Raw genomic sequence first — 16,285 nt, forward strand, 5'->3', positions numbered from 1 at the left:
TGTTACTCATAGTCAAAGGAGTCTTGACTACACTCTTTCTTTGATCAGAGTAAAATAAATAAATTTCTTCAGAAATTCGGGCCTGGTCTGTGTGTGAGGAAAACAACTCTCCTCAGGTCAGGCAAGGCCGAGGCAAGTCAAACCTAGAGCAGATGTGCCGTGAATTGTTCACCACACCTCTGGGCAAGGCGAGGCAAGGCACAACTGTTCTAGGGAGATGCCTACTATAATACCTTGATAAAAGAGAAGTAGGAGGAATGACTGCATGATTAGAACATTCAGATTCATGTTCTCAGTTCCCAAGGAGTGCCTTGCTATGTAATTACCAATTCCATTCTTTTAGAAATAGGTTACTCTGGAGCTCCTAGCTCACCTAGAACTTGAAGGAAAAAAAAAGTCCTCTCTCAGCTCTGGAACACTATAATAATATTGTAATAGCTAATTCGTATTGACTGCTTATTGTGCATAAAATTCTTCACATGCAATTTCCTTCTGGATATCTGAAATAATACCATGAGGTATGCCCTGTTACTACCCTTAGTTTGCAGAAGATGAAATGGAAACTCAAAATAAGTATCTTGTCCAGGGTAGAAAGTGATGAAGACTGCCATATATGATGGCCCCACTCTAGACCTCAGGCTCTTAACTATTCTGTTTCGCCACCTCCTACCAAGCTCCTTCAAGAACAGCACAGAAGTAACACAGAAATGTTACCAACCCAAGGAATTACCGAGGTACCTTATTCCCCAATGCTTACGGTGATGTGGGACCCCCCCCTCCAAATTCAAAGGTATCCCAATTCAGTCTTAAGCAGTCACAGATAGCATTTTACCATTGAAAGGGCCCTCAGAGACCATACTGTACAAAGATTTAATGTTGCAGGTTGAACTGAAGTCTAAAACTGAAGTCCAGGGAGGCTACAAAACTTAACTGTGGTCACACAAATTGCTCTTGTAGAATCAGCCTGGAGCCCTAGGACCCTTCATCTGGGTTCTCTTCCATGAAAGTTCTCTTTCATACTAAGCCGCCTTCCAAAGAGAACATATATTATGCACATATGAAATGCTAGGCTCTATGTGCTGTGCACGCTAAGTGGGTTACCTCATTTAATCACTACAACTCTGTGAATTAGGTATGAGAAAAGGAGCACTGGTTCAGGAACCAGGCTGCTTAGATTCAAATCTGGCTCTGCCAGTTACCTGATGCATAACCCAGGGCAAATTACAAAAACTCTCTCTGGCTTTGCTTTCTTTAACAATAAAGTGGAATAGAAACGTTAACCACCTTAGTGGGTTGTTCTAAGGATTAAAATAGGTTAAGACAAGTGAAAGACTTAAAACTCAGCCTGGTATATGACTGGTGTCAGATAAATGCTGGCCATTACAGATGGAAAGACTGAGCTTAGGGAAATGAAGTACAATCTGAGGGGACTACACTAACTAGTCAATAGCAGAGGCAGGACTTCAGCCCATTTCCTCTGTCTCCAGAACCTTCATTATCAATCAGCACATTAATATCTTCAAATATTTCATCACTCAGCCCTACTGTAACATTTTTACTGGTAAAAGGAGTTTGGGTCATGAATTTTTATAAAAGAGGGAAGAGAAGAAGAATAAAAATAGTAATTTGAGGATCTCCTCGAATTAAACAATGGCCTGGGGTGCTTATGAGGAAAAGAACAGGTGGGTTCAAAAAGCGGGAGCACCTCAGCGCTCGGCCACTTGTCCTCTTCTTCTTGGTCTCCAGTCCCCTCCTGGAAAATAGGACTGCCAATTTATATCCCCAGCTCAAACCTCTGCCCTGAGTTTCATGGCCATATTTCCAACTTGTTCTGTAAGTCTACTTGGATGCTAAGAGGTCTCAAAATGAGTAAGTTTCAAGCAGAACTATGGATTTGCTGCCCGCCTCCAACTTGTCCAGTCATCTCAGCTCACTGGTACCATTTACTTAAACCCAGCTGGCTCAGGCCAAAAGGCCTAAAAGTCACCTCTGATGCCTTCCTTCTAGCACCCCTCAAATACATTTAGTCAGCAAGGCTTGGCAGCATGTGCATCTTCAAACCATTTCTCGCCATTCAAGACTTCTCACCCACCAGTGACTGCCCCAATCTAAGGCCCAGTCACGCTCTGCCTAGAATGCTCCATCAGCTTTCTACCTAGACTCCCTGCCTCTACTTTTGCCTCCCTACTGCTCCACATTACAGCCAGAACGGTATGTTTGTGTGTGCGTTTTTAAATATAAATCAGACCACATTACTGTTATGCTTACATCCCATAACACAAAATAAACTTATGGTCTTCAGGTAGGTTAACAAGGCTTACATGGTCTGGAACTTGCTTACTTCTCATAACTCACCTCCTGTCACTCCTCTGCCCCCTTTCACTGACCTTTCTGTTTCTCAGACACACCAAGCTGTATCCTTCTGCCTCAAACACACTTCCCTTTCTCAAATCTTTGTTAATTCTTTGCCGAACTATCATCTCCTCAGAGAGGCATTCCTAGGCCATCTTACTTAAAACAGCTTCCTAAATCCTGCTCCTTTTGGTCCTTAGCCCTTACCATTGTCTGGGTTTTCTTTCTTTTTTTCCTTGTAATGTGTATGTCTTTTCCAACTATGATATAAACTCCATGAGTTTTTACTGGACAAAGGAAAAATCTCCACTTAGTAAACAGGTACCAAGAATCAATGGACACTTTCTCATGTTACCCCATTAAACACTCACAAAAACCAGGTATGGCAGAGTTTAGGAATGATCTGGCAGGTGAGGCAATTGAAATTCAAGGTTAAAAGTCAAGGAAGAGGAACTCACCAGTGCCCACATAACTAAGCTTTTAAGTAGCTGAGCTAATAAGACAAAGCCAGGTCTCTCTAATACTAAACACAGGCATGCTGCAAGTGTTCTGTGCTTACCTAGGATTTCTTTTAAAAAAATATTTATAAAGAACCGATTATAAGGAGCTTCCTGATATTCCCAAGTCCCAGTAGTGGGACTACTGAATAAGTTAGGATCCAGCTGTTTAAACTAACCCTGACCTGAGGAAGCTCTGGACTTAGATGCACATCAGCAGGTCTAGGATTTAACCAAAGTTCATGCCCTCTGGTGGCGAGTAACAGAACCGCATGCATATCAGGAACCACCTGGTAGTGGGTTCCCCTCCCTACCCAACCATGGTCCCATCTAATAATTCCAAGCTTAGTGAAGTTATTAGACTCTATGGCTGTCAAGACGATTCCCAACTCCCTTTCTTCTCCAAGAGGAGCTTTACATACACGCACATCTACAAATTCATGTACAGAAAAATGCCACTAGCTCAATGTACAACCCTGGACAACTTACTTCCTTTTCCCTGTTTCTGTATTTGTCAGATGATGACACAGAACTAAAGCCATGTTTCCAAACTGAGTTGAGTGGATGAGCTCAATTTTACCCCACGCATGAAAGAAAGGAGAAGTGAAACTGGCAGAGAAATGTCAACCGCACTGTCTTCCCTGAGGAAGAAGTGAATATCCGGCCTGACTATTTGGGAAGACTAGATTCCTTTTAGTTCTGATAGGACTCTAGCCCCACATCGCTGTTCCATTCCTATATACACTTACAAACACAAGTTACCTCAGATTGATTTAATTGAGGGTGGAGGTCGCGACTTACCTTGAGATAGGTATATGAGTCCTTGCTGTAGAGAAGAGGGAGTTTAGTGAATATTTTTTAAGACACCATGGTTAAAGTGACTTCCCAATTTTGGGGTTGACCACCCCCAGAGGTTTTTATAGAGTTCAAATTTTGTGATCACAAAATGAGATGTGTATCTTTTTAAAACCTTTCTATTGACAGGCCTGGGAAGCTAATAGCAAGTGGAAAGACTCATCAGTGACAGGAATATACAAAGGATTCCTTTCAAGTCAAGGTACCCACATATACCCCAGGCCATGTGACTAAGTTTGCTGACTAGGCACTTTGTACTGGGATCCTGACATACTCAACTAGGGGCCTCACCAGAAGCCAGCTTCTGTTTTAGATTCCCAAAAGTAGACATTGGAATCCCATGAAGGAGCAGTAAAGACTACACTGGTCTCACCCATAATCAGAAATTCTGATTTAACTGATCTGAGGTAAGGCCTAGGCACTGAAATTCTTAAGAGCTCTGTGGGTGATTCTAATTGGCAGCCAAGTTTGAGAACTAGTGATTCAAACAGTCCTGTTTATAAGAAATAATCACAGTCCTGAGTAGTAGAATAGGTCAGTGAAACAAGGGAATGTGAGGAAAAGGTTGGTAGCATTGAATTAATAGTGTCACCTGAGGATCATTCTACCTTTCCACCTTTTCCCCTGGAGGACTCTGCAAGGGAGTATGAATGTTTCCTTTGTGAACAGAACACACACACACACACACACAAATCATACAAGATTTTACAGGAGAAGAATGCTCTTCTAGAGCAATGTTTCCCAAATAAAGACCAATTTCATTAGAGTCTCGGGAGAGTCATTTTACCATGCAGAATCCCAAGCCCCATTACCTAGAGATTCTGATTCAGCAACTCTGGCGAGAAGTCCAGAGGAGGCCTGGGGAACATGAGCACACACACACATATATATGTATAATTATATACATAATTTATTTAAACTTTTTATTTTGAAAAATCTTAAACCTAAAGTAGCAAAAGAGTACACGAACAACTATGTACCCTTTACCTAGATTCAACAACTAGCAACATTTCACTATTTTGCTTTCCATCTATCTACACACACTTTTTCCTCTGAACTACAAGAAAGTCAGAGACACAGTGACACTTTACCCCTAAATACATCAGTACACTTGTCCTTAGAACAAGGACACTCTCCTTTAAAACTGCAATACTGTCATGCCCAAGAAATTTAATTAAAAATATTAATTGTCCCCAGAATGTCCTTTATAGCTGTTTAATTTTTAAATACAAGAACTGATCGAGAATTACATATTGCTTTTGGTTGTCATGTTCCTTTAGTCTCCTTTAGTCTAGAACAGTCCTATTGCCTTTGTTTTCCATGAAACATGTTTTTGAAAAGTGTGGACTAGCTGTTTAATAGAATACCCCAAAATTTGGATTTCTGATTGTTTCCTTATGATTACACTCATACTAACCAGTTTTGATAAAAATACAAGTGATGTTGAATACTTCTCACTTCATTACTTTAAGAAGCACATAATGTCCATTTATCTAATCACTGATACTAAATTTGATCACTTGTAAAGGAGTGACTGACAGATTTCATTATAATTTCCCTTTGTAATTAATAGGTAATCAGTGGGGAAAAACACTGAGATTATGTGAATATCCTATTCTCTGATAAGCTTTTTTTTTTTAACCCAATTGTTCTAGCATTCATTGATTATCCCTGACTGAATCAATTAAAATGGTGGTTGCAAAATGGTAATTTTCTAACATTCTTTCTATATTTATTAGCTGACATTCTATAATTAGACCTTTTCCTGCAAATGTAAAATTTTTTTGTTTTTATACACTAGGGACCCATGGAAGCCAATACCATTGTTCTTTTGTTTTCATTATTCTTTCTGATCATATTGCTCCAATTTTGGTGAGTCATAGCCCCTTCTAGCTGGCTCCTGTGTCTTTCTGATAGGTCCCCATCATTCTTTGAGAATTCTTTTCTTTCTGGAATAACAGAAGGTTCCAAATTCGCCTTACATTTTCTCTTCTGCTCAGCCTTGAAATCAGCCATTTCTCCACAGAGCCATGATTCCTTCTTGTGAAGAGTGGGATTTAGGAACCACATTGCTACTGAAGTGTCTTTCCTTCTAAACCTTTTCAATGAACAGAGCTTATGGAATTATAGTACAAGTATATATAAAATTATATAAATTTTTTCGAATTAACAGTTCATATAGATACCTGCAACTCAAATTCTGTACTACAGGGTTCTTCATCTTCCCCCGTCCCATGTTTGTATCTTATTTATTCAATGGCTCTATCTTCAATGCATGTAAAATAGCTTCAGATGATTAAGGTAAAACCACTAAGATTAAGAAAACATCAGAATTTATTTGAAGTTCCATTTTTTTTCTTTGAAATATGTCCCATTAAGGGTATACTGTGAAGGTTCTGTGCTGAAGTTATTTGAATTAACTTTTTCAAGGCTGTTATGATATCCATTGGATACACAGTTCAGTTTGTTTCTGTTTGTAATCAATTTTAGGTTACGATTTGTTCTTTTTTTCTGGTTTCATTTTATTTTTTTGAGTAAAATAGTTACATAACACAAAAGTTCAGAGAATATAAGAGTATTCTCAGAGAAGTCTCTCTCCCATTGCTATAATTTCTACCCTATTCTCAGATACTCCCAGTAGGTGACCTTTTCATTTTTTCTGGTTTAACACTCCCAAGTTTCCTCTTATAAAAGTATACGAAATATGGAATTTTGTGCATAAAAGGTGCACATATGTGTATACATATTTCCCCTTCTCTTTCTCAAAAGGGGCATTAAGCACATTCACACTGCTGTGCGACCATCACCACCATGCATCTCCAGAACTTCACCCTCCCCAAGGGAACTCTGTAGCCATTAAACAATAATTTGCCATTCTTTCCTCCCCACCAGCTCCTAGCAACCACCACCCTATTTTCTGTCTCTGAATTTACCTAAATTAGGTATCTCATCTCAGTGGGATCATACAGTGTTTGTCCTTTTGTGACCAGCTTATTTCACTTAGCACAACATCTATATTGTAGCATGGGTCAGAATCTCTTTCCTTTTTAAAGTTCAGTAACAATCCACTGTATGAATACGCCACATTTTGTTTAGCCTTTCTTCCACTGACATACATTTGGGTTTTTTTGACCTTTTGGCTATTGTGAATAATGCTTCTAAACATAAGTATACAAATATCTGCTTGAGTCCCTGCTTTTAATTGTTTTGTCTGTATACCCAGAAAGTGGAAGTGCTAAATCATATGGTAATTCTATTTTTCATTTTTTGAAGAAACACCATATTGTTTTCCATAGTGGCTGCACCATTTTATATCTTCATCAATAGTGCACAAAGATTCCAATTTTTCCACATCATCACCAACACTTTTTTCTATTTGATAATAGCCATCTTAATGGGTATGAAATATTATCTCAGTGTGGTGTTGATTTGTATTTTCCTGATTAGTGATGCTGGGCATCTTTTCATGTGCTTACTGGCCATTTAGAAAAATGTCTATTCAAGTCCTTTGCTCATTTTATAATCAGGTTGTTTGTTTTTTTACTGTTGTTGAGTTGAAGGAATTTTTAAAAATATTCTGGATATTAACCTCTTATCAGATACAGGATTTGCAAATATTTTCTCCCATCCTGTGAGTTCCCTTTTCGCTCTGCTGATATTGTCCATTGGTGAACAAAAGTTTTTAATGTGATGTAGTCCAATTTAACTTTCTTTCTTTTTCTAGCCTGTGCTTTTGGTGTCATTTCCAAGAAATCATTGCCAATTCCAATGTCATGAAGCTTTCCCCCTATATTTTCTCCTTGGAGTTTTATAGCTATAGCTTCTACATTTAGGACTATCATCCGGTTGGAGTTAATTTTTGTACATAGTGTGGAGGTAAGTTCCAGTGTCATTCTTCTCTATGTGCATACCCAGTTGGCCCTCCACCAGCTGTTGGGAATCCATTGAACTGTCTCGGTACTGCTGCTGAAAATCAGTTGAGCATAAACATATAAGTTCATTTCTGGACTCTCAAACCTAATCCACTGATCTATGTCTATCTTCATACCAGTACCACATGTATTGAGTTTTGTTGCTGTATAATAAGTTGTGAAATCAGAAAATGTGAGTCCTAGGTAGAATGCTAATTTTTGTCAAAGGTCAGATGACTTTCTTCCTTACCTATCGTAATATGGTGAATTTCACTAGCGATTTTTCTAAAGTTAAATCTTCTTTTCATTCCCAGAAAAAAAACCCATTACTTTGCTTTGACAATTATTGTTTTAAATATGCTGAATTCTAATTCCTAATATTTTAAGATTTTTATAACAATATTCATACATGAAATTGTGTGTGTGTGTGTGTGTGTGTGTGTGTAATATAAACCAGGCTTAGGTATCCAAATTCTACCTGCTTCATGAAAAGAACCTGCATGTTTTCCTACTTTTCTATGATCTAGAACTGCACTGTCCAGTAGGGTAGCCATCAGCCACACAGCCTTTTTAACTTTAAACTATAATTAAGCAAAATTAAAAATTTAGGTCTTTAGTTGCAGTAGCCACATGTGGCTGCTGACTACCACAATGGACAGCACAGATGCAAAACATTTCCATTATCACAGAAAGCTCTTTTGGCTATCACTGACTTATAACAACTTAAGTAGAAGGAGAAAATCTGGTCTTAGAGGTTTTGCAGGATTCCCGTTAAATAACCTGCACATAGTGCTTTGCTATAGGTACAATACAATTTTTTGAAATCTTTTATATGTTTTCTATGTATCTGTTTAAATATAACAATGTTATTTGGGTCAATTTTGACAATAGTATTTTCCTATTTCATCTCGCTTTTCTATTTTACTTACATCGAGTTATTTCCTCCCTTTGTCATCTCTACGTTTGTATATCTGCACTTATTCCTTTTTTTTTCTTTCATAGGCTAACTAGTGGTTTGTCTATTTTGTGTACTTTCCCCCCCAAAGGCCAGTATTTTGATTTATTGCTTTTTTACTTTCTACCTCATTAGCTTCTGTTTTATCTTTATTTTTCTTCTTCCTTTTTATCTTCTTTGTACTGACTTTTTTTCTAGTCTTTTGAATTGGGAATTTAAATTCTTAATTTTTACCCTTTTCATTTTTGTTCATGTCAAGCAGTTAAGGCTATCAGTTTTCTTCCAATTACTGCTTTAATTGATCTCAAAATTCTGATATGTGATGTTTATTATCATTACTTTTTAGAAATTTTGCAATTTTAGTTTATATTTCCCTTTTCAAACAAGAGTTGTTTAGAGTTTTAGATTTCAATGTAGAAGGACATTTAGCAGGTATAAAGTTTCACATGCATACACATATATGATCTGATCTGCCTTATTCATTAAAGTCTTTCTATTTATTTATCTTTTTTGGTACCAAATTACTTTATTTGGAGGAATGGTATAAATGAAAGTAGATGTTTTGGTACAACTTACAGAAAAGAAAGTCTTTAATACCTTTACTTTTTGTCTCTTGGGCTCCCTTGCCTTGAGAGGTGTGTTAAATCTATTAGTGTGTTTGTCTCTCTACCACCTCTTTGCATCTACCATCATTTCTATTTTGTGAAGACAGATACTATGTGATCTGGTTCTGAAATATTTTTAACTATTATATTTTCATTGTGAATTGTGTCACCATTAAGCATTATAAAGTGGCTTCTCTTGTTTCATGCATCTTGGTCTGAATTCTACCTTGTCTAATACCAGAACTGCAATCTCTGCTATTATATTGTTTGACTTTCCTTTGTATACCCTTGTCCATCCTTTTGTTTTTGGTCTTTCTCCTTCACTTCTACTGGGCTTGACTTTGAGCACCAATCTGAAAAATTTTTTTTCAATTTATATCAACATTTATTGATATAAATTACACATTTGGTCTCAATTCTCACACATTATGTTTTATTTATGGTGCTTTCCATATTTAGTTCATTTCTTTCTCTTATGGTCTGCTCCTTGATCTTTTTGTTCCTTTGTTATGCAGGAAATTTTGGAATTTTGTTTTTGTGGTTACCTTTATACTAACATATTTTCTAATGTCCTTAATTTACCTTTTCCTCATTTTGGATATCCTTTGATCCCATCTAAGGATATTACAGGAGGAAGGGGGTTTGCTTCCTGGTTATACCATGTTCGCATGGTGGGCTCCTGCAGTACGCCCACCTTCTCCGTTGCCCATATCCTGCAGGGCTTGACAGCCAGCAGTATCAGTAGTCAGCGCTGCCACCACCCTCCCCCAGATGGTTTTGTAGCACTCCAGAGAGACAGCTCTCCGTGAACTGCTTTCCTTAGAGGTACCCTAAAAGTACCTCTTGCAAATTTCTAGCAAGTTCCACTGCTGTAGCACCACAGTGACTTCTCTCATCCAGTGAGCCACAGTTGTGCCTCCTCCAACAAGATCGACTTCTCTGCCCCAAGGGTGGGGGAGGGACTTCTCTGCCCTTGGGGTCTCTATCTCAGCTCCAGTGTAGTGGCTTCTCCTTAAGTCTGCTCTTATATTCTTTAAAGTTCTCTTTCCTTTTGATTAGCCAATCCCTCAATATCCCAATCCTGTGTTACAGTTAACAATTATATTACACTCTCTGTGTTCAAATTACTGTGTGGGTTCTTTCCCTTCATGGGATCCATACTGATACCATACTGTTCTACTCTTGTTTCCACCTGTGTTTTTCTTAGCTTGATCACTGATCATTCCTTGTTTGGATGAAGCTCTTTCTGTAACTGATTCCTCAGGTAGGGCTTGGGGTTATAGTACTTCCCGAGTTCTTGCACACTGAACACAGTTTCAGTATAAGCTCAATACCTGAAAAACAGCTTGTATAGATATAAAACACCCCGTTCTTATTTTCTTTGTACTTTGCCATAGAGAAGTATGATGCAAAGTTCACTTTCTTTCCCTTGTAAATACACTTGGCCTTTTTTTCTGAAGACTTAGAGGGATTTTTCTTCATTCTTAGAGTGTAATAGTTTTACTAGGATACATCTTAGTGTAGCCAATCTGAAACAATCTTTCCAGGAAAAAGCTCTCTTCAATATGTAGGTTCATGTCTTCTTTAATTTTTGGAAAACTTTCTTATAATTTTAAGTATCAACTGTTTCATTATTTTGTTCGTCTTCTTCAGGGACTCCAATTATACATGCATACATACATTTACATATACACATTCTATCTTTATTGATTATGTTCTATATCTAATGGTTCCTTTCTGATACTTTTTAACCCTTCCAAATATTTACTTTTATTCTCTTGGCTGTTTTATTTCTCTTCTCAATATCCCTTATTATATTTTCAGTTAAGCCTGTTATCCATTGGGCACCCTGGAATTGAGTCTGCAATTGCGATTATTTTGTTTTTCTTCAATTTTTTTCCTTGAGTTTGGACAATTCTATTTTCACACTTTCCCATCTCTTCTGCATTTCTAGTCTGACTTTTAAAATTTATGATTAAAGGGTTTTTTTTTCATATGTGTCAATACTTGTTTAATTCAAGTTTGCTGTTGTGTAATAGTTTTCTTCTGGTTAGTCGCTGATTTTGGCAGAATTTTCAGTAGTTAAAATAGTTTTATCCTCATCTTTGGTTTTTCATCATATAGAAACGTTTTGTAGATACTGACTGCTATTTCTTAATCATGTGAAATATCTTATATTTTCCTGGACCAACAAATACAGGAGGTTCTGTTTTGGCAGGAATCTTGGGTTATGAATTTCTGTTGACATAGTGAAACACAGTTTCTTTAGTAGGTGAGACTCTTGGGATGGAATGGGAAGACTGGTCTGTCTTTTGACTGATTCTCTTCTGTTTCTGTATAATTCTGAATTACAACAGCCCTGCTTCCTTCTTTTCCTTCAACGTATGTCTGTCCTCCCTCAAAGGTAATTATCTTCTCAAGAGTGCTATCTCTAGTCCCTCACACTTTCAATTCACTCTCTTCCTTTGGATTCCCCAGTAGCCAAAGTTCTAATCAAGTAGATCTTAGCTCTGTTCTCAGTATTTCCCACTCTAAATTGAACTCTCTTTTCCTGGAGGTGATTTTGACTGTGTTAGGCCCCCACTGCCCTCACCTTTCTAAATGCCATTTCTACCTACATAAAACCATTCATTCTGGTTTGGGTCAGGGGGTCACGTACTAGCTCTAACGATTTCAGATCTTTATACCCAAACATGTAGACAATATGTGATTGAAATCTGTGGTATTCTTGACTCCTAGTAATGTTTAAATTGGTTTCCTTTTTGATCCACATGTTTCTAGAGAATTTATTGAAGGACTGTGATTTAAATTGTCACCATTATCCTTGGAACTTTATATAGTTGAGCCCTGAATGATGCAGAGGGGTTACAACCCCCTACCACTGCATGCACTCAAAAAATCGTGTGTAACTTTTGACTCCCTCAAAACTTAACTACTAAAAACCTACTGTTGACCTGAAACCTTAACAATAATGTAAAGACCTGATTAATACATATTTTGTATGTTTTATGTATTATATAGAGTATTCTTAAAATAGGCTAGAGAAAAGAAAATGTTATTAAGGGGTGCCTGGGTGGCTCAGTCAGTTAAGCATCTGCCTTTGACTTAGGTCATGATCCCAGGGTCCTGGGATCAAGCTCCACATCGTGCTCTCTGCTCAGCGTGGAGCCTGCCTCTCCTGTCCCTCTGCCTGCCCCTCCTGTCCCTCTGCCTGCCCCTCTGTCTGTTGCTCTGTCTACCTGTGCTCTCACTATCAAAAAAATATTAAAAAATCTTTAAAAAAACAAAGAAAATGTTATTAAGAAAATAAGGAAGGGAAAATACATTTATAATAGTGTACTATACTTATCGAAATAAATCTGTGTACAATGGAGCTATGCAGTGCAAACCTGGGTTGTTCAAGGGTCAATTGTGCTTTTAAATAGCCTATCAAGATGATTCTAAATAGTGACTCATAAAGCAGATTGAGAACTACACAGTTTAATGCAGCTATAAAAAGGAATGAGAAATATCTCCGTACTACTAAGAAATCAACTTTAGGATCTTTCATTAAATGGAAAAAAGCAAGGTTAAGACAACTATGCATAGTATGCTGTCATTTATATAATAAAGTGGGGAATACCTATGTATATATGTACATACACAGACACAGACACACACACATACACACACAAACATATTTGTATTTTTAAAAAATGAAGTACAAACTATAAAATTAAAAGAAAGCAGCACCTATGGCAGAAGAAAGCAATAAGGTGAAGGGGATTTCTCTGAATATACTTTGCTCTATAGATTTGACTTTAAGAATGATTTGTATCAGATATATATTTTAAAAGGAACAATTCTAAAAAGCAATCTCTAAAAAAAAAAAATACAGGGGTGCCTGGGTGGCTCAGTCAATTGAGCATCTGACTGCTGATTTTGGCTCAGGCTGTGATCTCAGGGTCCTGGGATTGAGCCCCATACTGGGCTCCGTGCTCAGCAGGGAATCTGCTTGAGGATTCTCTCCCTCTCCCTCTGCCCCTCCCCCCATTCATGTACACTCTCTCTCTCTCTCTCAAATAAATAAATAAATAAATAAATCTTTAAAAAATACAACAAATGAACCTAAGTTATATCAAGTTGGTGGCACTGCAACCCATAGAGAAACTAACACAAACAACCTTATATCATATTATTGACTATCCCTCACTTGAGGGTAAGAAAAAAAGAGATGCAAGTAACTCAAACACTGTCAGTAATGAGGATGGTGGTAAAGTGTTATTGTTATTCTGAGACTACTGTATGTATCTATACAATAGAACAAATGAGTTATTTTGTTAGTGATATGGAGAACGAGGGTTTTGTTCTAGTACAAAGGAGATACAGATTTAAGATAGCAAAGATAAAGTAAATAAAAACACCATTTGTCCTGAATTTTAGTAGGACGTATCAATAACAACTAACAATTTTATCTTTAATAATAACAGTAAGGCAGTTCCTATCTCTGCCAAAAAGACATAGAAAGAACAACCAACGCAGCAGCTCTGAGCACTCTAGTGTTCAGATTATAGTCTCTATCATTTCCCACTAAAAGGAACCCACACACCTAAATGAAATAGCTGAAGTCATATTTGGGGCAGATAATATATAAGATAAACCTGGAACATTTTGAAATTTCAAAAGTCCAAGAGAGCTATCAAGCATTAAAGAGTTAGGAGATCATTGATATGGCTCCTATATAGCCAACAAATGGAATCAATAAGGATAATTAGTGCAATGGAATGAAACATGTCAAGTATGTATGAATTCTTGGGTTTACAATAGTAAACTACAGTAACAACAACAACAAAAAAAACCTATCCTTAAATATTTTTGGAGGATGGTAGTAAACCAATTCATCATTTTGTAAATTGATAAATAAAGAAAAGAATCAAGCATTTAAGCTTTCTTCCATGAGTGATATCCTCACAATAGCCAAATAATTGATAGAAGTTTTATTTTAATAGACATATTCCATTTAATTTATGTGGACAGAATTATTTATAAGATTAAAATTTCCCATTCTGCAATCATAATGAATTGATTGATCTAAATAAGGGGTCAGCAAATTATAGCCAGCAAGCTGGTCATCTGTTTTTATAGATTTAAGATTTTATTGGAACACAGCATTGCTCATTTGTTTATGTATTGTCTCTGGCTGCTTTTGTATTACAAAGACAAAGCTGACTAGTTGTAACCGAGAATGTACAGCCAATAAGCCTGAAAGTTTTGCTGTCTAATCCTTTAAGAAAATCTGTCAACCTTTGATCTAGGCCACAAGCAGTAATGGCTGCTACGTTATAAAATAAGAGACAACGAGACCATATATGCTTCCTAATAGAAGTAAACACCATCATCTATGAGATATTCTTACAAAAAAACTGAACCTGAAACTGATCAAGCCTCTAGATCTAGCTGCCAATTTCTAGGCGAGAGAAAACAGAGAAACCTGTCAAATGATACCATAGAAATACAACTGGCAAAATCTAATTGTGGGGGATATTAAAGACAAATTATTTAGGCTTTTCAACAAATAAATTTTAAGACAAAAATAAGAGAGAAGGAGAACCCCCAGGTTAAAAGAGACTTCAAGGACATATCAACCAACTGCAATATGTGGATATTTGGATCCTGATTCAAAGAAACTAACAGAGAGAGAGAAAGAAACAGACAACAGGAAAAAATTAAAAAATGAGTAAATATTTGTTGATATTAATGAATTATCATTAATTTATATGTGATAATGTTATTGTGATTATGTTTTTAAAATATTATCTATGAGACATAGATACTAAATATTTAAGGATAGAATGATAAGATGTTTGGGCATTTGGGCAGGAGGGGGCAGGGAGTACATGCGGATCACAAATAAAACAAGACTGACTATGTGTTGGTAATTATCGAGGATGAAGAATACATGGACATCAACTGCGCTGTTCCTTCTACTTTTGTATATGTTTGGAATTTTACATTACAAATACAGTTTTTAGTTGGAGATAATGTTCAGTAACCACTTTTGGATCTCTTGCAAATGATACCTGTTATGTAATGCTCAGTTAATTCAGTATAATCTTCTGAGGGGAACACAGCCCATAGCTCATAACCTGTCTCTCTTCTCTGTTGAGACTCACTGCAACAGTGACTAACAGCTATGGTGAGATGGGCTACATCACCGAGGTATACCGAGGGGGGAAGAAAAAAGGTAAGTCTGATCTTGAGAAGAAAAATGTAATGGGGTTATTAGTTTAAATAAAATAATGCAAATTAATTCAAAGTGAGAAAATTACAAGGACCAAGTGAGAATTTAGGAGAAAGGAAAGAAGGAATCCCTTTAACAGTCATACTTCCACTGGGAAATTTTCTCTCACCTCTTGTTACCACTGTAGGATTTGGTAAAAGCTCTGTGGTTTTTGAGGCAGATTAAATGGTAAGATCTCCTTCTATTCTCTTTCAGGGTAAATCAGAACTGATAAAGAAGGATGAAAGGTGTGGTTTCTAGTCAGAAAGAAGAGACCTTAAGAGAAGCCTGGATATTAGAAGTTAATGGAGAGGCGGATCTGTCCAGATTTTACAGCTCGTTTCATTTTGGGTGGGCCCTTTCTTTAAGCCATAGGAAAAAGAAGGAATAGGCAGGGGACCCTAGGCTTTCCCATAATAGGATGTACAATTTTGGAAAGATAACTAATTGGCTAAGGAGAGCTTAGGTGTAGTTACTCACCCAGAGGGGGCTGCAGCATACCCCCATTCTTCTCACAGTTCCCAATAGGCTGGATTTCAGCTGAGTCAACCAGCCGCCAGAAGTCATTCTTGTTGTCACTGCCATCAAGGCGAAGGCGGAGGCGGGCACCTGTCAGTCCAACCACTGTGGCAATACACGTGGATGTGGTGTTCCTGGGGTCCTGCGCTTCCAATTTCATGCTGATCTTGAACTCGTTGCTTGGAGGTGTGTAGGACTGAGAAAAACAAGCCATGGGGATTAGGAAGACTAAGAGTGAATGGCATTTTCTGTACGGATGTTGAGCTGGAACCTGACAATTTATGCTTTGGACTGAAATTGGTTAATAGCTGGGCCTAAGACAACTGCCTTGA

The 16,285-nt window shown here is 37.3% G+C and overlaps 1 protein-coding gene across 13 annotated transcripts in view; it reads right to left on the reverse strand.

The window, feature by feature from the left end:
* The window catches only part of SCMH1 (Scm polycomb group protein homolog 1), a 171,028-nt gene that overhangs the window by 82,525 nt on the left and 72,218 nt on the right, over window positions 1–16,285 (reverse strand). For all 13 annotated transcript variants that reach the window (XM_044237965.1, XM_044237964.1, XM_044237958.1 and 10 more), the window contains one exon: window positions 15,915–16,149. In XM_044237965.1, coding sequence (XP_044093900.1) covers window positions 15,915–16,149 — 235 coding nt within the window. The remainder of the gene's footprint in view (window positions 1–15,914; window positions 16,150–16,285) is intronic.

The sequence above is a fragment of the Neovison vison genome, chromosome 2 (assembly GCF_020171115.1).
Source record: "Neovison vison isolate M4711 chromosome 2, ASM_NN_V1, whole genome shotgun sequence".
NCBI lineage: Eukaryota > Metazoa > Chordata > Mammalia > Carnivora > Mustelidae > Neogale > Neogale vison.